This window comes from Herpailurus yagouaroundi, unplaced genomic scaffold, assembly GCF_014898765.1.
Source record: "Herpailurus yagouaroundi ecotype Mexico unplaced genomic scaffold, PumYag 100, whole genome shotgun sequence".
Taxonomy (NCBI): Eukaryota; Metazoa; Chordata; class Mammalia; order Carnivora; family Felidae; genus Herpailurus; species Herpailurus yagouaroundi.
In genome coordinates this window covers 65,620,085-65,644,827 of record NW_024412391.1, presented here as the reverse complement: position 1 = coordinate 65,644,827, position 24,743 = coordinate 65,620,085, and the positions used below count along the sequence as shown (strand labels likewise).

The 24,743-nt window shown below is 36.6% G+C and overlaps 1 protein-coding gene and 1 long non-coding RNA gene across 5 annotated transcripts in view; one reads left to right on the top strand and one right to left on the bottom strand.

The window, feature by feature from the left end:
* LOC121028757 (uncharacterized) overlaps nucleotides 1-24,743 on the top strand; it is a 360,230-nt gene that overhangs the window by 317,116 nt on the left and 18,371 nt on the right. The gene's annotated exons all lie outside the window — the stretch shown is intronic.
* MTERF1 (mitochondrial transcription termination factor 1) lies at nucleotides 15,727-24,264 on the bottom strand. 2 transcript variants are annotated; one of them, XM_040472720.1, is made up of 3 exons: nucleotides 24,193-24,264; nucleotides 23,617-23,675; nucleotides 15,727-17,956 (listed from the first exon to the last, which is right to left on the bottom strand). In XM_040472720.1, the coding sequence occupies exons 2-3, from the start codon at nucleotides 23,646-23,648 to the stop codon at nucleotides 16,768-16,770; spliced, it is 1,221 nt and encodes a 406-aa protein (XP_040328654.1). In that variant the 5' UTR covers nucleotides 23,649-23,675; nucleotides 24,193-24,264; the 3' UTR covers nucleotides 15,727-16,767. The 2 variants fall into 2 exon arrangements, with proteins under 2 accessions (XP_040328654.1, XP_040328655.1); XM_040472721.1 differs by lacking the exon at nucleotides 24,193-24,264 and adding an exon at nucleotides 24,133-24,154.

Genomic DNA, 24,743 nt, shown 5'->3' with positions numbered 1-24,743 from the left:
AGAAGAGAAGAGAAGAGAAGAGAAGAGAAGAGAAGAGAAGAGAAGAGAAAGAAGAGAAGAGAAGAGAAGAGAAAGGAAAGGAAAAAGACAATCAAGCTTACTGGCTGTTACAAAAATTTAGAAAAATGGATAAAGAAGCATGAGGGTTTTGTGTGCATGAATACACACACACACACACACACACACACACATACACACACACACACACACGAATATTACTCAGCCATTAAAAAAATGAGTTATTGCCATTTGCAACAATAGGGATGGACCAAGAGGGCATAACCCTAAGTGAAATAAGTCAGTCAGAGAAATACAAATACCATATGATTTCACTCATATGGCGAGGCTCAGGGAACTAGCACAAATACCAATTCTTAGACTGCTGTTACTGCTATAAGTAACAAACAGTCTTTTCCTCTTATTAGGGGGTCTCATGTCTTATGCCAGCATCCATGAAACTGTGGCAGGCTAACTTGTTACCTTGCATATAGGATAAAATCTCAGATCTTTCACCATTCTTGACAAGTACCCAGAAAATAAAAGTGATAAAAATAATGCATACCAGAACCTAAGAGATGCAGATAAAGCAGTGCTCAGAAGAGTATAGATAGTCTTATAACTGATATTAATGATAAAAAGAATAAAAATTAAGTATTCACTCAAGAACTTTTAAAAAGACAACAAAATGAGCCTTAAAAAAGCAAAAGGAAGATGACAGCAAGAAAAATATTAAACAGAAAATGGGAAAAAAGGCAGAACATTTTTTAAATGTCAGTTCTTTAAGAAAAGTATGCTAAATAAAACATTCATGATTCTAAGGAAAAAAGTGAAGAAATCACAGTTATCCTTTTGAAAGAAATAAAACTTAGAAATAACCACAGAATTAGAATTAGAGGATATTAAAAGAACAATAGACTCCTTTGATCAAATTCATGAACAAAAATCTGAAAATGTATGATTCTTTAGAAAACCATAACATTATCAAATTGACTTCAGAAAAGACAGAAAGTTTAAATAGGCCATTATTATTGTCTGAGATTTGCTTCAAAATAATATGGAAACAAAATAACATGAAAGGAGAAATAGACAGGGTGGGGGGAGTAGATGAAATAAGCATGATCATTAATTTATAATTGCTGAAGTTAGGTGATACATGGGGTTACTTTACACTATTCTAACTACTTTCATATATGTTTAACATTTTCCACAATAAAAACTTTCCCCAATACTATTTAAACTGTCTCAGGCAGGGCACCTAGTTGGGTCAGTTGGTTAAGTATCCAACTCTTGATTGCAACTCAGGTCATGACTGCACAGTTCATGAGTTTGAGCTCTGCATCAGGCTGTGCACTGACAGCGTGGAGTCTGCTTGGGATATTCTATCTCTCTCTCTCTCTCTCTCTCTCTCTCTCTCTCAATAAATAAATAAACTTAAAAAATAAACTGTCTCAGGAAATAGAAAAATAAGGAAATCATGCACACATTTTTTTTCTTTTTGTTTTAATGCCAGCAAAACACTGACACCAAAACCCAACGTTTGTTGCACACAAAAAAACTATAGATCAATTATAAATATCTACTCACAAATCATAATTAAAATCATTAAAAAGTGGAATTTAACAGCACATTTAAAAAACTAATACATTCTGGATTGGGGGGATGGGTAAAATAGGTGATGGGGATTAAGGAGGGCACCGGTGATAAACAACGGGTGTTGTATGGAAGTGTTGAATCACTATATTGTATACCTGAAACTAATATTATACTGTATGTTAACTAACTCGAATTTAAATAAAAACTTAAATACAAATAAACAAAGTAATACACTCTGGTCAGCTTAGTTCATACCAAGGATGGTAAGATACTCATTATTAGGAAATGTGTTAATGTAATACATCATATTAATTAGGATGAAAGGAAAATAACATAATCATCTCCATAGATAAAAAGTTGCATTTAATCATATTCACATCCATTCTTCATTTTAATTAAAGAATTCTTAATAAAATGGGGATATATAGGTTCTTGCTTCACACAATTTTACACGCACAATTTTATAAAATCATACATCATGCTTAACCGAGAAACACATTTCTATTAAAGTTAAGAAAAAGAATATCAGTTAGCATGATTATTTAACCTTGTTATAGAAGTATCAGCTGACACAATAATTAAAGGAATGGGTGAAAAATTAAGATAAAATAAATGAATGAATAAATAACCTTCCTGTATACAAACAACAATCAGTTACAAATATAATGAAATAATAGATCCCATTTATAAGAGCAATAATAAGATAGTAATAAAATTAACAAGAAATATGTCAAAGCTATATAAAGAAAAACCTTAAATTGTTACTGCAGGTCACATACACGCATAGAGAAGACTTGAATAAATAGAAACAATGTGATACCACAGATAATAGTAAAGAAATGAAACAAATATTTCTCAGTAGAGAAGGAAAGGATTATTCCATAAATAGTGTTGAGATGAATCAAATTTTTTAATCATAAAACTATTAGAAGAAAACATAGAAAAATTATAATATTAGAATGGGAAAACCTCTCTAAACTGTGAAAGAATAAATAAATCTAGGGGCACCTGTGTGGCTCAGTTGGTTAAGTGTCCAACTCTTGATCTTGCTCATGTCATGATCTCACAGTTCATGAGTTCAAGGCCCACATTGGGCTCTGCACTGACAGCATAGAGCCCGTTTGGGATTCTGTCTCTTCCTCTCTCTGTCCCTCCCTGACCTCTGCTCCCTCTCTGTTTCTCTCAAAATAAATTAAACTTTAAAAGTAAATAAATAGGTCCAAGCACATACAAGTTAAAATATTTTAAATGGCCAAAAAAAAAAGTTCAAATTTAAATTAAAAATTATAGCTTTAGTGCAGCCTAAGGGTTAACTTCTTTAATATATGAACAGCTCCTGCAAAAAGACAAACGGTTGAATGGCAGGGCAAGGTTGGGTGGGGAAGTTGGGCAACAGGCATAAAAAGACTATTTAAAGAAAAAGAAATACATGAGGCTGTAAATATTTTTAAAAACTGGCCTGCTTATGTTGTCTGCAGCTGGTTACCAGGCTTTAACATGAGAATATTATGCCCAAATTGAAATAATAGTGAGGGCTTATTATCAGAACGTATGGTTTAAAGCTGTACTGTCCAATATGGTAGCCACTAACCATGTGTGGCTATTTAAATTGAAAATGTAATTAATTAAAAAAATTTTAATTAAAGTTCAGTTCCTCAGTCTCACTAGTCATATTTTAAATACTCGATAGCCAGAGGCTAGTGTCTACCTATTGAATAGAACAGAATAGAGAGGTGCCTGGGTGGCTCAGTTGGTTAAGCATCCGACTTTGGCTCAGGTTCATGAGTTCAATCCCCACATTGGGCTCTGTGCTGACAGCTCAGAGCCTGGAGCCTGCTTCTTATTCTGTGTCTCCCTCTGTCTCTGCCCCTTCCCTGCTCATGCTCTGTCTTTCCCTGTCTCTCAAAAATAAATAAACATTGAAAAAATATTTTTAAAAAAGAACAGAATAGAGATTTCCATTGTTGCAGAAAGTTCTATTGAGTAGCACTGGTCTAAAGAATAGCATTGCCACTAAGATGCTAGCCTAATTTTGTCAACCCTTGTTATTATTAATTTATTTTATTATTAATACACTGTATGAATTGACATGAATATTTGATATCTAGATGTGAATAGAAGTATTATACTAAACACTAAGTGTTTATAGAATAAATATGTCATAAATTAAAATTTTTTCCCTTGGACATAAAAAATATGATCATTATAGGTATCCAAATAAGTGTAACAGATGTGTACCATATAGCAAAACACATGCTGGTTATTCCATTCTCCAAATATTAAAAACCTGAAACCATAAAACTCCTACAAGAAACCATAGGGAAAAAGCTCAATGTCATTGGTCTTGGAAACAATTTTTTTATAATTCCTGTACAGTTAACATACAGTGTTATATTAGTTTCAGGTATACAATACAATGAGTTGACAATTCTATATATTTATTATTCAGTTCTCATTGTGATAAGTGTGCTCTTAATCTCATTCACCTATTCCATCCATCCCCCTTCCTATCTCCCCTCTGGTAACTATCGATTTGTTCTCTATAGTTAGGAGCCAGTTTTTCAGTTTCTCTCTTTTTTCTTTTGTTCATTTATTTCTTAAATTCCATATATGAGTGAAATCATATGGTATTTGTCTTTCTCTGACTGACTTATTTCACTTAACATTATATACTCTAGGTCCATCCATGTTGTTGCAAATGGCAAGATCTCATTTTTTATGGCTAAGTAATATTCCAGTGTGTGTGTGTGTGTGTGTGTGTGTGTGTGTGTGTGTGTGTGTACTTCTTTACTCATTCATCTATCAGTGTACACTTGGGCTGTTTTCATAATTTGGCTATGGTAAATAATGCTACAATAAACATAGAGGTTCATATATCTTTTCAAATTAATGTTTTTGTACTCTTTGGGTAAATACACAACAGCGAAATTACTGGATCATATGGTATTTCTATTTTTAATTTTTTTTTGGAACCTCCATACTGTTTTCCACAGTGGCTGTACCAGTTTGCATTCCAACCAAGAGTGCATGAGGGTTCCTTTATCTCTACATTCTCACCAACATTTATTGTTTCTTGTGTTTTTGATTTTAGCCATTCTGACAGGTGTGAGGTGATATCTCATTTTGGTTTTGACTTGCATTCTCTGATGATCAGTGATGATAAGCATCTTCTCATGGGTCTGTTTGTCATCTGGATGTCTTCTTGGGAGAAATATCTGTTCATGTCCTCTGCCCATTTTAAATTGGATTTTTTTTTTTTTTTGGTGTTGAGTTGTATATGTCTTTATATATTTGGATACTAACCACTTATTGAATATATCATTTGCAAATATCTTCAGTTATGAAAGAAATTTTAAATATATATTTGCCTTGCATTTGTGGCTCACATTATATTTCTATTGGACAGTCCTGCTATAGTGTATCCATCAGCATCTCCCAAATCTACTGTCATCTCCTTAACTCAAGTTACTATCATTTCTGGCCTGGACTACTGCAGTGGCCTCATTATTTATCTTCATGCTTCTCAATTGTCCCATTTAATTGATTCTCCTCACAAATTACAGAAATATTTTTTAAATGTAAATCCCATATTTCTTATTTGCTTAATATCTCTCAATGGGTTTTTCATTTTCCTTAAGGTCCAAGCTTGCTATCATGCATTTTGAGGGCCTACATATGATATGATTCCAGCCACCTACACTCCTGTCCATCACTATCACCTCTTCAAAAGCCACTTAACAGCACTCACTATTCTCCAGCAGCATGTGACATCCTTCAGTTCCTAAGACATTCTAAGCTTACACCCACCTGGGCCTATGTCTGGAATGTTCTGTGTAAGCTCTTTGGCTATCTCCTTCTCATCCTTCAAGTCTCAACTTATAATTAGTTCCCTAAGAGGTCTTCCCTAATCAACCAATCTAAGGGCTTGTGCCCTTTACTCTCCATCCTAGAAACTCTGTTTCCTTGAAACACTTTTCTCAGTTTATAGTGACATATTTATTTGTATGTTTAACTGTTTGTCTCCCTTCCTCTGCTGGATTGTAAGTGCTATGATAAAAGGGACCAGGCCTGATCAGCCTACCAGTATAGACCCAGTTTTGGTCAAGAAAATTACTTTAAGGGCGCCGCATAGAATATTCAAGAGTAGGGATTGTTTAGAGGTTAAAAAAAATCTCATGGATTCAGGAATTGCCAGAAAAGAATATGTCAAAATTGAAGTTAATTGGTATTAGAAAAAAAGCTTTAAATCTGGATTATCTTTGTGAACATTAGATTAAAATATGTGATCCAGAAACATTCTAATATCTTTTGTTTCTAAATGGGCCAACATTGGCCAAGAGATCCAGTCTTTTTATCAGAATGTTAATTCAATGTATGATTTGGAGATGAGTTTAAAGTTACAGCTCCCCAAGTACTCCTCCTGCTTTCTTGTCCGTGATAACCATTCCAGAAACTTCTATAATGCTGACTGGAAACAAGATAGGATCCCCTGACCAAGCTCGGAGCACAATACCCCATGGTGACTTGATAAGCCCTCTGGGAGGGCAGTTCTTTTCCCTACAGTTCTCAAATGGCAAATCCCTTAATCAGAGTGTTGTCAAGCCTCAAATTTATCTAAAAACAGGTAATAAATTATACATGATGTGAGAAAATACTCATAGCATATTTATAAAAATGGGGTTAAAATAGTTACTATGTAATAATCCAGTGTCAAACACAATAGTGCTTAGTTGGTATTCAGTAAATATGTATTGAACAAATTATTAATTTTAGCTAGAAAAGATACTACATTTTTCACACATGATATATATGCATAATAAAGACTAAAAAGTTATATACCAATATATTAACAAGTGCTGTTTCTGGGGTATTGGGATCATAGGTACTTTTTGTATGTGTGTTTTTCTGTATTTTCTAATGTTGTGAAGTTATATGATTTTGCAACCAGGAAAAACTGTTATTTTTATTTAAAAAACAATAAACTATAAAAACTATTCCTCTAGGCTCCCTATGATCTAATTTTAGCAGTGATCAAACTATGGTAGTTATATAAATATCATTTTGATTGGAAAATGAAAGGAGAAAGGGGTGAACTTAGGTTTTCTGAAGGATCCTGTTGGTCAAGCCATTGCCAAGGTGACTTTTGCCAAGGCAAAACTTTGCCAAGGCAAAACTTATCTAAGTGGGTACTAATTTCAGGTTGGAAGGATGGGCAGAGGCAGGAGGAGGAGAAGGAAACTTCTCTATCTGATGATAATTTTGTTCTAGTTTGTTCTCAAGTTTTCAGATGTCAGATAGAATGTGAACCGGAATTCAACTTGATGAAGGCATGATGCAGACTGTAAAGACATGACAAGACATCCTGTAACTGCAGAAGTTTCAATCTCTTTTGTGCCTACCATGACCTCTGGTGCATGCATTGTGCATATGGTGCTTTGTACTGAAGATAGTTTACATTTATTCCCAGTTCTATCATCCTCCCTTACATATTGATTCGCAGATCTAGAATTGTTCACCCAATCATAGTTAAGTGAGCAAGGTCATTAAAGCTGCTATATTAGATGCCATGGGAGACTCAAGAGCACATGCATTCATACTTGCAGTGTCTTCTAAACAATCAAGAAACCAAGGACAGTTTGTGTTTATTTGATATATAACTATTTTCACATCAAACTCTGATTTCCTCACTTCAGATGACATCATTAAGATCTTAATTAAAAAAAAAAAATCCTCCTCAAGCTCCCAAGCAAATATAAAGTTAACAAAGTAATTGGATTAACTGCAGTGATGGGGAGACAGTACTATCTGATGCTGGGTTTTGTGTACAGACACACAACAAACACCACCAGCTTTAAAGATAAAAATTAAATAAAGGAGAGGATCTGGCAGTAGTAACTGAACAAATGCAAAGATGTTGCTACATAATATTGCAAAGCACTAAGATTTGTAACAGATAAGAAGAGAGCTTCAAACCTAAGTAAAAACGCCAAATGTACCCTAATTATATCATTTCAGAAGTGTCTGAGACAATTAAACAGTGGCATTTTTTTAAAAGGAATGAATAACCGGGGCACCTGGGTGGCTCAGTTGGTTAAGTGTCCAACTTCAGCTACGGCCATGATCTCACAGTTCATGAGTTTGAGCCCCACATTGGGCTCTGTGTTGACAGCTTAGAGCCTAGAGCCTGCTTTGAATTCTGTGCCTCCCTCTCTCTCTGTTCCTCCCCCATTCATGCTCTGTCTCTCTCCTTCAAATATAAATTTTTAAAAACCATTAAAAAAATTTTTAAAGGAATGAATAACCATTCAAGAAAAACCACTCTTGCATTCTTTTAAAAGACATTAAACTACCAGGGGGAAAAAAACACAACTGTAGACAAGAGTATCTGTTTATTCCAGCTTGAGGCTGACAGAAACTACAGATAAAGTGGTACCCCACCAATTCTTTTCTGGTTTTTAAAGCATGTTTTTATTTAGTTTAAATTATCAGCCAGACGTACAACTAGCGGACTTTATTTAGAAAACTGTAGAGCAAAACCTCTGCCTGCAGTTCCCCCTGCAGTTCACGAAGTTCTGTGTGCAAGTCAGCACAGAGTGATTAGGACCAAATTTTAATTCTTTTACCAGTTATGATTACTTTGAATTATTAATTGTGTAATATATACAACTTTAATTGTTTATCAGTTATTCATCATACACACTAAGTTAAATTTTAATTCTGTGAATAATTTATCACATTTAGCTAAATCAATAAGCTGCGGCCATGTGTACTGTCCTATAAGAAACGCAGTCATATAGCTTTGGTCAGGATAAACAGGCATTCTGAAGAAGGTGAGCAAGTCTGAGAGATACACATTTATATATGCAGAGTGGGATAATGCTGATCTAAGTGCACTAATTTTGCTGTAGATCCTTGATTCTTTTTTTTTAATTTTTTTAAATGTTTATTTATTTTTGACAGAGAGAGAGAGAGACAGAGCATGAGTGGGGGAGGGTCAGAGAGAGAGGGAGACCCAGAATCCGAAGCAGGGTCCAGGCTCTGAGCTGTCAGCACAGAGCCCGACGCGGTGCTCGAACTCACAGACCGTGAGATCATGACCTGAGCCAAAGTCGGATGCTCAACCGACTGAGCCACCCAGATGCCCCGACCCTTGATTCTTGATATCAGTGTGGAAATATAAAGTCGTATACATTTGTTCAATAGAAATGAAGACTATCTAAACACACACACACGAAAATTTAGTCTCAGATGAAGATTGCACTTCAAGTCAATTTTGAATGTATAAATTATTCAACTTTACTGAGGTATAATTGAAGTATACTAAAGTGCACACACTTAAAATATAAAATTTGATACATTTTGACATATGTATATATTTACAAAACCATCACCATAATAAAATAATGAAAATATACATCACCCCCCTAAAGTCTGTGCCCCTTAGTAATCTCACCTTCATGGTCTTCCTCACTCCACCCTACTTCCATCCCAGACAACAAATGATCTACTTTCTGTCACTGCAGATTAGTGAGCATTTTCTACAATTTTACATAAATGTAATCATACAGATTATACATTTTGTGTGTGTGTCTAGCTTCTTTCATTCAGCATAATTGCTTTGAGATTCACCCAGTTGTTGCATATATTAATAGTTCATTCTTTTGTGCTGCTGAATAGTATGCCATTGCATTAATATATCCCAATTTATTTTTTCATTCACTTGTTGATGGATATTGGGCTGCTTCCAGATCTTGGGTATGAACATGTATGTACAAAGTCTTTGCATAGATATAAAGCAGGCAATGTTAATATCAATGTAGAATTCAAAGCAAAATGCATTAACTAGGATAAGAGAGAACATTATACTGTTATCTACTAAAAAGATATTGGTCACAAGCCTCTAAGGCCAGGGCGCCTAGGTGGGTTAGTTGGTTGAGTGTCTGACTTCAGCTCAGGTCACAATCTCACAGTTAACGAGTTCGAGCCCCGTGTCAGGCTCTGTGCTGACAGCTCAGAGCCTGGAGCCTGCTTCACATTCTGTCTCCCTCTCTCTGCCCCTTCCCTGCTCATGTTCTGTCTCTCTCTGTCTCAAATATAAATATTAGGAAAAAAAAAAAGGCTCTAGAGCCACCTGGGTGGCTCAGTTGGTTGAGCAACAAGTTTAGCTCAGGTCAGAATCTCACAGTTCATGGGTTCGAGCCCCTCATTGGGCTCTGTGCTGACAGCTCAGAGCCTAGAGCCTGCTTCGGATTCTGGGTCTCCCTCTCTCTCTGCCCCTCCCCCCCCAAAAATAAAGTAAACATTAAAAACAATTTTTAAAAAAGCCTCTAGATAAGCCTTCACAGCAACTTTCCATTGTTAGCAAGGATCTGTCGTGAACAAGATACCAGTCCTAGCTGATTTTACAGGCAAGTTCTGCCAATCTTTAAGGGAATAGATAGTATCCACCATTTTCAAATGGTTCCAAAGCATAAGCAAAAAATAGTAATAAGCTTCCAATTAATTTATGAGGCTGACACAATCCTGATCCAAAAACCTGACAAAATGTTAACCTCCCTCCCCCTAAAACACAAAGAAACTATGCACTGAAACTTCCATAATAACAAGGTGAGATGGAGAGGAAACCTATAGATCACTTCCCCTTGTAAATACTAATGAAAACTCCTAAGCCAAATATCAGTAAATTGAATATGGCATAGGTTGTAGTTCCATAAAACAAAGGATGATATCAAGAAATCAATTAATGTCATACATTAATGTACTGAAGAGACGATTTTTTAATTTTTTTTCAAAAATTATCATTTATCCCTGACTTTAAAAATAAACAAACCTATTTGTGAACTAAGAATAAAAGAATATGTCCCCAACTGCATGATAAATAAGCTAGCTGGAACTTTGTTTCTGTGTACTGTTTGAAGGTTTTTATAATGATTCTGTATTCTCAGAGAATAAATTCATTTCCATTGTAAAATAAAAAGAAGAAAGATAATGATCGTAGGCATAAATTGAAGGTACCCTGACAGCTGTGAAGGTGGCATTGGGACATTCAAAATGGAGATGGAAGAACTCTCATACATACTATTAAAATTTTTCACAATTAACACAAAGCTGTTCCTGTACATAAGCTCATTAATTTTCACACAATATTGCTATTAAGGAAAAACAAATTCCAAATATCCATCTGATTAATAGTGAAACTGAGACAGAAAATGGGATTTTATCAGTATGCCTTCTATCTCTCTACCAAATTCCACTCAGAAATTAATCAAAAGGAAGAGCCTGGGTGGCTCAGTCAGTTAAGTGTCCAACTCTTGATTTCAGTTCAGGTCATGATCTTGTTGGTGGTGAGTTCAAGCCCAGCACCAGGCTCTGCACTGACAGCATGGAGCCTGCTTAGGATTGTGTCTCTTCTTCTCTTTCTGTTCCTCTCCTGCTCTCTCTCTCTCTGTCTCTCAAATAAATAAATAAACTTAAAAAAAGAAATTAGTCAAAAGGCTAAAAAAAAAATTCTATACATAATTTGTTTTTTTTCTTTTTATTTAAAATCTTCGTGAATTGAGAAAAAAAAAAAAAAAACATGTGAAACCAAAAAGGTAAATATCAACTATCTTGAAAAGACCAGAAGAAAGTGAAGATGCAAGACTGTCATGAGGGGGAATACCAGAAACATGAAAATGAGCAAGAAGATACAGACAGCCGGTCATAACATTCACCATGAGTGCCTTTCTCAGTTCCCCCAAAATGATCCTACTGCAACTCTGCCTTGTCCCAAGTTCCTGAGTCAACAGGGAATAAACTAAGGAGTGAATGAATGGCCTCAGTCTAGGAACTTCTTGGCTAATTTAGAGTACCCATCTCTCAAGTACCAGGTAGCCAATCAAACCCAAGACCTCCAGAGATGATCCCTAGAGGACCACAATGACTATAATTCACAGCTCAACCTCCCCAATGTTGGGCAACCAGGCTTCTGCTATGATCTCTTCCCAAAATCTCTCTAATAACAGTCCTGCTATCCTACCTTGATTATGCCAAGCTCTTCCTGCATTGGATAACTGCCTATTATTAAAGTCTGTGGCTAGAGTTCTGCCATCAAGAGATCTCCACTAAATCATACTTCCAGTGTAATGTGTAGAGTATTACAGTCCACAGGGAAGGAGCCAATAGTCAAGTTTATTGGATCTTTAGTCACAGACCATGTTCCTACCCAGGCCTTAGAAATTATATGATTTAAGGAGAGAAATGATTGGTTTAATAACCCAATAAACTCTTATAAATGCTACTCATTCTTTTATTCCTTCCTGCTAAGTTCATGATGAAGAAACTAATTTTTTCTTTAATCTTTGATATTGTCCTAATTCTTGCAGTTATTTGAAAGTCCTCAAGTTTATGCCATTTAAAATGTAATAATTTCCATTTAAAAAATTAAGTTTTTGCAGATACATCTGACATTTGGAGAACAGCAAAATGCAGCATTTTTAATGTTCACATTTTCTACAGTGAAATTTCAACTTATAAAGTATACCAATGGTGAAAAAATGATATTATGTATAACACTATGAAATACCGAACTAATGTAGGTAGGATTTTTCAAAAAATTAGTAATGTACTAAAATTTACTCACTCTGTTTAATAGAGGGGGACTGACTAGAGAAATTCTGCCTCATCCAAATGACAGAATTTCATGCAAATGTTAAAAATTGTGTTACAGGTGAATACTTAATTGATTCTGTAATTAAATGATTACTAAAAAAAATAGTATGTTCAGGATCTATCAGGTTTTTTAAAAAGCAACTTATAAAATACAAAGTTTGATCTCAATTTATATATGCCACATACCTACTCATATTACATCCATGTACGATATATTCTGCAAAAAACAAAAAACAAAAAAAGCAGAAGTCCCCAAATGCTAATCAATTATCTCTGAAAAGTAAAACTATAGTTTTTCTTTTTTGTATTTCATTTATTTTCCATTTTTCCCATTATAAACATAGATTTTATTTTTACTCATGAAAAAAATATTAAAATTTTGTTTAAAATGTAAAATTTTATAATTTTAAAAAGCATAATTTTTATAATTTAGAAGTTTCTAAAAGAATGTATACATACATAAAGTATGACATCCTAATCTTGCCTGACAGGCATTATCCATTTGTTGTTACAAAGAGGTTGTCCCTCCCAGCTTCCCAGAGATGTGCTGTGTTGTACTGCTGCGCATCCCACATTTCTCCCTGGCCAAAACTGTTGCTGTTATATCACCCATTGCCATCCCAGGTATAATCATCATGGCCAGTTGAGGATCAACATATATGATATATATATATATCCTCTCTATATAGGCCTAGGATCCCCTCCTTTTTTTTTAATGCTCCTTTATATTTTATTTACATTAGCCATAAAGAGAATACAGCAAATACTGGAGAAGGGATTTTTAATAATTTTTGGATGTAAAGCTTAACACTTAAAATTATGCTTGCTTCCCCCACCCACACCAACTCAACATGCAGGTATCATTTATTTCATATATGCTGATCCTAGTAGTGGAATTACTGGATCATATGGTATTTCTATGTTTAATTTTCTGAGGAACCTCCATACTGTTTTCTACAGTGGTCACACCAATTTATATTCCCACCAACAGTGCATTAATGGCTCCCTTTTCTCCATATCCTCACCAACACATGGACGCTAGCCATTCTGACTGGTGTGAGGGGATATCTCATTGTGGTTTTAATTTGTATTTCCTTGTTAGTGATGTTGAGTATCTTCATGTATCTGTTGGCCATCTGTATGTCTTCTCTGGAAAAATGTCTATTCAGATAGTTTGCCCATTTTTTTTTTAAGTTTATTTAGAGAGAGAGAGAGAGTAGGGGGAGGGCAAAGAGAGAGGGAGAGGGAAAATCCCAAGGAGGCTCCAGGCTGTCAGAGCACAGCCCGACATGGGGCTTGATCTCACAAACCATGAGATCATAACCTGAGATGAAATCCAGTCAGACGCTTAACTGACTGAGCCACCCAGGCGCCCCAGTCTGCCTATTTTTCAGATTGTTTGATTTTTGTTGTTGTTGTTAAGTTGTATAAGTTCTTTATATATTTTGGATATTAATGCCTTAGCAGATGTATCATTTGCAAATATCTCTCCCATTCACTAGGTTGCCTTTTTGTTTTCTTGCAAGTTTCATTTGCTGTACAAAACCTTTTTATTCGGGTGTAGTCCCAATAGCTTATTTTTGCTTTTGTCTTCCTTGCCTGAGGAGATATATCCATAAATATATTGTTGAGGCTGATGCCCAAGAGATTACTGCCTATGTTTTCTTCCAAGAGTTATGGTTTTAGGTCTCACATTTAGGTCTTTAACCCATTTTGAGTTTATTTTTGTACATGGTGTAAGAAAGTGGCCCAGTTTCATTCTTCTGCATGGAGCCGTCCAGTTTTGATGCCAATAATGTTTTATCTCTTCTGCCACCCACGTCCCTCAGGTTCCTTATTGCTAAATTCCAAAGCAATGCCTCAGAAAATACTTCATAAAATTCAGAAGATGTAGGGAACCAATGCCTTGTTAACAATAATATTTACTCCCAATAATACTATTATACCTATACAATGGAATATTATTGGGGAATAAAAAGTAATAAAATACTGATATGTGCTACATGGACCAAACTTGAAAACATGATGCTAAGTGAAAGAAGCCAGTCACAAAAGACCACATATTATATGATTCCATTTATATGAAATTACAGAATAAACAAATTTAGAGAGACAGAGAGTAGATCATTGGTTGTTTAGGGCCAGGAAAGGGAGGGGACAATGGGAATTTACTGCTAATAGGCAAAGGGTTTCTTTTAGGGAGCATAAACATATCCTAAAATTAGATTGTGATGATTATACAGCTCTAGGAGTATAAAAAATATTGAACTGTATAATTTAAGTTGGTGAGTTATGTGAATTATTTATCCATAAATCTATTTTTAAAAATATTATTATAACTGTATTACAGCTATCATTGGACAGTTACCATCTGCAAAAGACTTAGAGACTCTATATCATCTGATTTTTGCCATCTGTGAGGCCAATTTTTAATCTTACAGCTGAGAAAACAAGTTCAGTGAAGTTAAAATATTTACACAAAGGTGCAGAGCTGGTCAGGAATGATGCCCAGATATATCACTCTAAATAAGTATCTCTCTAAAGCCTATGTTTTAACCATGCCATACTTGCCATCAAATAGTGCATTGGAAATAATTACAAGACTATCATTGACATAAAATGGCCTTGAAAAAGGCCACAGGCATTATGTTTCTATCCATGTCATGAAAGATTTTTTGGAGATATCACTGATAGGAAATAAGGTTTAAGAGGTTTAGCACCATTGTTATTTAATTCAAAATCCATATCTAGAAAACAAATGCCTCTGGAAAACAGTGGAAAGTAGCTAAGGTCATATAATTTGTCCCTTCTCTTTCAGTTCAAATCAGAGCTAGACTGCGAATGTCTTCAAGTCATTACCTGGTTTGTCATTTTTTAAGTCAGTGCATCTAAATATCCCTTGTTCTTTATTTATATTATATGAAATTCCCATAAAACATAAATATATAGAAACTATAACCATTTCTTTAAACTACATTATCAGGTAAAAATATTTCTTTATTTAGACTTTATTACTTACATTTAGTTTTTTATACATTTATAGGTCTTCACAAACAGTAACTTAGTCATCATTCCAAAAAGGTATGTGGATTAAAAAAAAGTTAATTACAAGAGAAAGAAACAGATATGCTAAAAAAACCATATTTTGTGACTTCTTCACCTATAATGCAACTAATTATCATTTAGTTCCTATATTCATCTATTTGATGCTGTAACAACAGACACACACTCAGTGGCTTAAAACAACACAAAATGGGGGCGCCTGGGTGGTGCAGTCGGTTAAGCGTCCGACTTCAGCCAGGTCACGATCTCGAGGTCCGTGAGTTCGAGCCCCGCGTCGGGCTCTGGGCTGATGGCTCGGAGCCTGGAGCCTGTTTCCGATTCTGTGTCTCCCTCTCTCTCTGCCCCTCCCCCGTTCATGCTCTGCCTCTCTCTGTCCCAAAAATAAATAAAAAACGTTGAAAAAAAAATTTAAAGTAAAAAAAAAAAACACAAAATGATTATATTACAGTTCTGAATGTCAGAAGTTTGACACATGTCTCAGTGTGCTAAATTTAAGGTCCCAGCAGGGCTGTGTCCCTTTCTAGCAGCACTAGGGGAGAATGTTTCCTTGCCTTTTCCATTTTCTTTGAGGCCACCTGCATTCCTTGGCTCATGGTCCCTTCCTCCTTCAAAGCCAGTATAGAGGGTCAAGTCCTTACATCATATTACTCTGACCTCCTCTATTACATCCCTCTTCCATTTTGAAGGACCCATATGATTACATTGGGCCCACACATATAATCTGGGATAATCTCCCTGTCTTAAGGTCCGTAACTTAATTACATCTGCAAAGTCCTTTTCCAGTGTAACATAACACATTCAGATTCTGGGAATTATGACACTGACATCTTTGGGTGGCCATTTTTCTGCCCATCATAGTTGCCATTTTCTTCAAAGAAAATCAGGATATACCCATAGTAAACTGAGCCTAAATTGGGGGGGGGGGGGGGGTCGGGGGAACATACTAATGGTTTAATTGGAGAATGTAGAACTTGAGATAAAAACCCCTCCTTTCTGGTTTGTCAGATTTTTACTGGCATTGTATTTTGAAGATGAGCCACAATTAGATATGTGGGAACAGGAGAAATCAGTTGCCATTCAAAACCCTGAGAGGAAATAGAACTATCCAAATGACTCTGTTAATTTTTTAATCTGAATAGGAACCAAAAGCTTATTTTGTACTTTTTATCTTTCCACATATTGTTCTGTCCTGCACTCAGGAAACTACCATTCATAGGACAGTCACAGCCTGTATCATATAATTGGATGTTGTATTAATTCAAACTAGAGAAAAGATAACTGGAAAAACTATACTGGAGCATCCTGACCATGAGTTTTTACAAACCTTTACAGTAAAATATCCGAAGGATCATTAGCAGCAATTTTTGCAGGTTATACAGTATATACAGTTAAGAAACCAAACCTCTCCTTTTTGAAAGGCCCAAATTCAAAATGAGGTATCATTACATTATAAGATACTTTTTAATTCCCCAGAACAATGTTCTGTTCAGTGTTTAACTTTTTCAATTTAGCTTTATATCTTTTTTGACTCCAAGATAAAAGAGTGATGTTTGATGTACTGAAATTATAGCCAGCATTTACCAATTCTTTGATTCGACTTTTTAAAGTACTTATGCTTGAATCCAAAATCCGAGGATTTTCAATTATTTGTGATATGCTAATTTTTTCCTCTATGAGGCAGTCTATTTTATCATTAAACTTTTTCTCTCCCAAGAAGACCACATCTGGATAGCTTAAGATAAACCTGTGCACCTCTTCTTCAGTACACCCAAGAGAAAACAGCTTCTCCTTGATATTTGTGTAGTTTCTGCTGACATAGTCATTGGAAAGGTCTAGAATTTTAGCTCCTGGACCACACAGCAGAATGAGCAGCTGCTCATTGTTCAAGTTGAAAGTTGACTGTAAAAACTCAATGTTAGTTTTCACCCGTTTGGTACTCTGAATTAAAATGAAAGGGTTTTTAAAAATTATCTTCCCAACAAAATCTCTGGGCTCATTGTGACCCAGTGACAAACAGACTTCTTGCAAAAGTTCAATCATCTGTTTATTCAGATCTAGACTATTGGAGAAGGTACGTGGGGCATTGGTCAACAATCGACAAAGGCATTTATGGGTCAATCCAACTGAGTAGAGGAACTTGATATTATTTTCTAAGTTTAGGTTGTTTCTGGACCGAAAAAAAGATTCAGGAGAACGTTCCAAGATGTTTATAATTTCAAGGTCTGATGTCATAATTCTTCTCCACAGATCCCACCGTTCTGAAAGACTTTCAGGTGTGCGTGTAATGGCTCGTGGGTATCTTGATATAATGCTAGCAATCACTTCTTTGCTAGCTCCTTTGGATAGAAGGAACATCTTCAGGTCTTGCTCTTTAGTTCCCATCCTATTAAAAACTCCAGGCTGTCTTTTTTTCGCCATGTCAACATCTACTCCCATTTTAAGTAGGTTATTCAGTAGTTCTTCATTCTCTGAAGACTCACTGTCTGTATTACCACACTTCACGCTGTAAAGCCTAAACGAAACTAATTTAAAGAGGATTTTTGCAGGAAACCGGATCATCCAACCTCTTGAACCAAAGAGAAAGTTACCTCTCATACACAAGAAGTTTCTTGGTGCCATAATGGTCAGATATCCCAAACCTTTTGGAATGCTGTATAAAACAACGTACACAATATTATACAAATGCATGTGTTAACCAGCTTAAAACCCATATTATGATCCTATAAGCACCATGGTCTTTTCTCTAAAAAATATCTGTAGCTCCAGCTTTCCTGGTGTTGTTCAGCCTCTGCATTCCCACTCTCTAGGTCACTGCTTCTGATTATCTGTGGGCCTGGAACTGTTTCCGTTCTTAATGTGAAGAAAAGTATAATATCATCATTGCCCCAGAATTATTCCTGCCTTTGTCTTGCTCTTTATATTTGGCCTTGTCTACGTTTGCTACCCAAAAACAGTTGCCCCTCTCTACCTCTGCTTTATCCTGGTTTTCAAACTTTGGTTTATTCCTACTATCCAACGCTTTCAATTCTGCCTTGTCTTTCAACTTCCCAGATTTTTGGCTTGCCTCTGCCCATAGATACCAGACTTCTTTGCCTCTGTTCTCTCTTCCTGGTTCCACAAACTCTAAATATAGCCCTGAAAACCAACTCTTCAGACTAATTTCCACCTTAAACATCTTTTTCTAGATTCAGGGTTCTCTTTAAACCCATGCTATCATTGGTCTTAATTCTTAGCTTTATATGGACCTCTGGTCAACAGTTCCCAATCTCAATCTCCTTCAGTTTACCCTATTGCCCCCTTGGTTGTAACCCAACTACTCCAAACCAATTTTTATCTTCAAAACGATCTACTTGGGCTATTTAATCCACATAGTCCACCGTATGTGGAACTGTGCTGAGAGCACATAAACATTGAAAAGTTACTCTTACCATCTTCCCCCACCCTACATTATAAAAGATGAACCCAGGTCTCTCTGCATCTGTTTCACAACACATAACTTCAGGCAAATGACCAAAACCTTCCTAATCATTTAGAAATGGGGCACAAAATTACAAATTTATATATAATAACCATAGGTCCCTACTAAAATGAGTATTTCCATTTATAGGAAATATTTTATCAGGAAAGCAACAGAAAAATTTTCTTCTGTTATTCAATTTGTCAGATGACTTATGTTCTTAAGCTAATTATGGTCTGAGTCATAACATATTTTTTAAATTGTACTTTCTCTTAATTTAGTTTATTTATTTTGAGAGAGAGAGAGAGAGAGAGAGAGAGAGACAGAGAGCATGAGTAGGGGAGGGGCATAGAGAGAAGGAGAGAGAGAATCCCAAGCAGGATCTGCACTGTCAGCACAGAGCCTGATACAGGGCTCAATCTCACAAACCATGAGCACAAGCTGAGCCGAAATCGAGACTCAGACGTTTAACCAACTGAGCCACCCAGGCATGGCTACTTTTTCCTTTTTAGACTATATAGCTGTGACAAACTTAATTCTTAATTTCTAATTAGTAACAATGGGCTCTTATCACTTAAAGGAGGCATTTCCTTTCTTACCTCTCCTAATTAAACATAAAATAAAAAACAGAGACAGATGGTTCCAACCACCACTAATATCTCTGGGCTTCAGAGATACTGCTTTCAAAGTCAGTATCAAAGAAAGCCTCAGGGCACCTGGGTGGCTCAGTTGGTGGAGTGTCCAGCTTCAGCTCAGGTCATGATCTGTGGTTCATGGGTTCGAGCCCCGCGTCGGTCTCTGCTGACAGTTCAGAGCCTGGAGCCTGCTTCAGGTTCTGTGTCTCCCTCTCTCCCTGCCCCTCCCCTGCTTGTCCTCTGTCTCTCTCTTTCTCTCTCTCTCTCAAAAATATTAAATAAACATTTAAAAATGTTTTTAAAAAAGGTTTTCTGTGTCTACCCTTTTAATTATACCAATTTAACAAGAATTTAAGATTATGTCTACAGGTAGGGAACACTCCTGTATTCACAAGATTCTACAGATGCTCAAAGAATTGGAAAAAGATTCCCAAACTGTAGAAGCAAATAACATTCAAACAAAAATGAAGGACACTCATATAATAAACATCAAACAATGTGAATATTTATTTATTTATTTTTGAGAGAGAAAGAGAGGCAGAGAGACAGAGACAGAGAATCCCAAGCAGGCCCGACACTGTCAGCAAGGAGCCTGACATGGGGCTTGAATTCACAAACTGTGAGATCATGACCTGAGCCAAAATCAAGAGTCAGATGCTTAACCAACTACGCCACCCAGGTGCCCCAACAACAGCATATTTTAGATTGCCCTATGCTTTGAGTTCACTATTCTTTTCTTCTCCATAATACCACATACTACTCTTTAACTACAGACTCTTCCAAAAATGCATGAATTTAGAAACTCAAAAACAAGATCCTCCTTCTAACTAAAGAATGAAGGCTCTACTCGCACAGTTCAACAATCTGTTCTCTCTTTCAGATGCTTAAGGGTGCCCTCCACTGGATAATGGTTCGGAACAGACAGTAGTAGATAAGATCTGTGTTTTGGAATGAGGGGTGCAAGATGATCAAATGGGATACAGGAAGAAAAGAGTAAAACTCCAATTTATATTTGGCTTTGCCTTTAAAAAATTCCACTATAGGGGCGCCTGGGTGGCGCAGCCGGTTAAGCGTCTGACTTCAGCCAGGTCACGATCTCGCGATCCGTGAGTTCGAGCCCCGCGTCGGGCTCTGGGCTGATGGCTCAGAGCCTGGAGCCTGTTTCCGATTCTGTGTCTCCCTCTCTCTCTGCCCCTCGCCCGTTCATGCTCTGTCTCTCTCTGTCCCAAAAATAAATAAACGTTGAAAAAGAAAAAAAAAATTCCACTATATATATATAATATATATATATATATTATATATATAACAGTATGGTAAAATGTGTATAATTAGTAAATATACATACATTGGAAGTACACATGTATAAACCTTTTTTACTGAGAGTGTATACAATCAAAAATCTGAAGACGACCATCTAAACAATAAACTCTTGAAATGATTAGCACCATGACAAACAGGCTGAGCAAGCCACAGAAAGTTCACGAGTAACTGTACTAATGAAAAACTAACAGTGAAAATATATGCCAAATTTCTTAACAAAGGAGTCACAAATCTACTAAGGTTTCTACTGAATCTGTGAAGGTGAATTTTACATCTTGTGTATAATTCGCTCTCCATAGAAATGTCTTTCACAGGAATTAACATGTCTAAAACTAAACTGAACATCTTTCCCAGCCCCCAAACTAGCCCTCTTCTGATTAATGAAATCACTACCACTATCCTGTCACTCGTGATAAAAATCTAAAAGTGATTGCTTCCTCTTCCTCAACCCCCAGTCACTGAATCATGTAGATTTAGCTTCCTCAGTATCTTCTTTAGTATCTCTACACTTTGCTATTCTTTCCCACCCAGACTATAACAGCCACATAACTTGCTTCTCGAACATCAGTCATGCAAAAATGCCACCATAGTATACTTGTCAAACAAAAAAGTGATTACATACCCTATTCCCTGATTAAAGGCCTCTACAGTTCTCTCCTAGAGAGCAAAAATCTTCAGACTGACCTTCAAAACTCTCACCGCACAGGGCGTCTGAGTAGCTCACTTGGTTGAGCATATGACTTAGGCTCAGGTCATGATCTCACAATTGGTGAGTTCAAGCCCTGCATTGGACTCTCCACATTCAGCGCAGAGGCCACTTTAGATCCTGTCTCCCTCTCTCTCTCTGCCCTTCCCCCATGTTCTCTCTCTCAAAAATAAATAAAAATTTAAAAAAATAATAAAAACCTCACCACAGAGTTGCAACTACCTTTCTAGCTGTCTGTTCTATTCTACAACCCCACAACAGGCACTATTGCCTCTCAAACTTCAAATCCTAAACATTCTTCCCCATTCTTGTCTCCCTGCCTTTGTGGAAGCTTTTCTTTCAGAAAGGCCCATTCTCTGGCTAACATTAACAACTCAGGCAACAACAGATGTTGGCAAGGATGTGGAGAAAGAGGATCTCTTCTGCACTGCTGGTGGGAATGCAAACTGGTGCAGCCACTCTGGAAAACAGCATGGAGGTTCCTCAAAAATTAAAAATAGAACTACTCTATGACCCAGCAATTGCACTACTAGGTATTTATCCAAGGGATACAGGTATGCTGTTTCAAAGGGGCACATGCACCCCAATGTTTATAGCAACACCATCAACAATAGCCAAAGTATGGAAAGAAATGTCCATCGACGGATGAATGGATAAAGAAGATGGAGTATTACTCAGCAATCAAAAAGAGTGAAATCTTGCCATGTGCAACTACATGGGTAGAACTAGAGGGTATTATGCTAAGCGAAATTAGTCACAGAAAAGCAACTATCATATGACTTCACTCATATGAGGACTTTAAGACACAGAACAGATGAACACAAGAGAAAGGATGCAAAAATAATATAAAAACAGGGAGGAGGACAAAACACAAGAGCCTCTTCAATATGGAGAACAAACAGAGGGTTACTGGAGGGGCTGTAGGAGGGGGGATGGGGTAAATGGGTAAGGGGTATTAAGGAATCTACTCGTGAAATCGTTGCACTGTATGCTAACTAACTTGGATATAAATTTAAAAAATTAAATAAAATTTTAAAAAATAGAAAAAAAAGGTCCGTTCTCCTAATATCTATCCATAGTATAAGGTTTCATTCAAATACTAGCTCCCACAAATCTTTAACTTGTTAAACAAAAACTTACTGCTTAAGTGAATCATTTGTTTTCTAATAACTTATTACTAAAGAATCTACAAATAATATTCTATTTATAAATTTTAAAAAAGAACCGAACTGGACTTAGAACTGACAACTAAAATTTGGATTTGATTACAATACTATAAATATAATATATTGACTGAAAAAAATGGTATGAGTGGTCTCAGCTAAGACTGAAAACAATGACACCTATTATCAACTGCTGGTGAGCATGTGAGGAAATGCAGGAAATTCTCTGCAAATACCACTGCTAGAAAGGAATTTGGCACCATCCACCATATCCTTTAACCCAGTATTTTCACTGCATTAAGATTATCCAAAGGAAAGGACAAAACACATTTGTTATTAAAAAAGATGACCATCCTAACATTGTTTGCTATAGCAAAAAAGAAGCCCAAATGGCCACCAACAGAATGGTTAATAGTGATATATCTATGTAACATAATACTACACAACCCAGTTTTCTTAAAAAAAAAAAAAAAGGCATAACTAACACAATAGAAAGATATCCAAGATATTCTAAGGGGCAAACTGCATAACTGTATGGATAAAAAATATCACTTATATAAAGGCGGAAGACGTTAATATATACGGGGGGGGGGGGGAAGGTTGATGACTGTTATCTCTGAGAGTTTAAAGGGGTCTATGTACTGTTTCTGAAATTCTGTGATATTATTTAATAAATGTTATTTTGCAACCAGTTATTAAAAACAAATGTGCAACCACATAAATTAAAAACAACTTGATATTCCATAATTAATTTCAACGTCTCTCAATTTGCTGTCTTTAATTAACCAAAACCATTATTCCAAGGGCTAAAGTCCAAAATTAACAAATACACTGAAAACCTCTGTACTCATAACTTGTAAAGCCTAAGGAATAAAAGAGGATATCCGTTCTCCTCTGCTCCACAATTCGCTTGACAAAGGCACTTTTAATGGAGATGGTTAATCAATGCCCCAGGGTACTAATTCTAGATGGTCTTCTTTTGATAAAATAAAGGAAGTTTGGAGATCTTTACAGGTATCCATTTCTCACCTCATTTGTCTTAAAGAGAGAGGACTTTGCATTTCTCCAGGTCTAGAAAACAGCTGTCCCTAAAAATGGCAAATAAATAAATAAGCGGGGGGGGGGGGGGGGGGACAAAATATTGTCAGCACTTCGTAATACAGAATAAAGAAATCGATCCCAGCTAACACTGCATAACGTTCTTGTGAAATGAGTAACCTCTTACCTACTAGGCATCTCTCTCAGAGATGTGAGAAGAAAACGGCGAGGACACGCCTGAGTATTAATGTGAGAAAGCTGCGTAATCACGAATATGATTTGTAAAACCAGGGCTAAGGGCTTCACGTACAGGGTCTGTCTTCAACCCCACAACTTAAAAGGCATTATTCCTAAAATTTAAAAATCGGGAAAAGGCCAAGCTCTCTCACAAGTTCTTATTAGCTAAATGAAGCTAATTCCACGAGTTCCATTCCATGGATTCTGCCCCTCTGCCTCCCCAAAAATCAACTCCCCCAGGGGTGGCGAGGAATGAAGACTCCACCGTACATCAGTATCACCCAACCCCGCTTCTAAAAAGAAAAGGTACAGGCCCAGCTAGCCACAGACCTCAAACTGGACAGTACCAATATTCGCCAGATGCCTTTACTTCCGGGTCTGGGGAGGGAACTAAAGAGCGGAAATGAACAGGCTAACTTCCGGTCGCGCACAGGTGACGTCGCCTTCCTTGCGCCCCCCGGCGGCCGCGTGGCGTAAACCCAAAGAGAAGAGCACGGCAGGGGGCAGCACGAGACCGTGGTGAGTGCTGGGGACAAGCCTTCTGGCTGATTTGGGAGGCGGAACCCGAGACTTCCCCGACGTCCTTGCCAGAGGCCAAGCTGGCTGCAGGGATGTATTGCCTGCCAGCGACTTGCAGTGGGAAAGTCGCTATCATGTAGATGAACTGCAGCATGATAGGGTGATTACGCTTATTAACATGATTAACAAGTGCGGGTCAATATCTCGGCGTTTGATGCCAGAAGACTTGTGCGATCCGGGGCTCCTAAAGAGTCTCAGGTGCTCATTCTTTCTTGAGGTACCTTGGAAATCCTGGATTGTGTCTTCTAGTGCGAATTCAGTTTAGGCTTTCAGGCTAGGAAGCAGTTTTCATATACTTCTAT

Coding starts and splice junctions, on each gene's coding strand:
- MTERF1 (XM_040472720.1), bottom strand. CDS start 23,648: ATGCAAAGTCCTCTCTCTTTAAGACAAATGAG. Junction 17,957..23,616: donor CTCTCTTTAAGACAAATGAG/GTGAGAAATGGA, acceptor TGTTTTATACAG/CATTCCAAAAGGTTTGGGAT.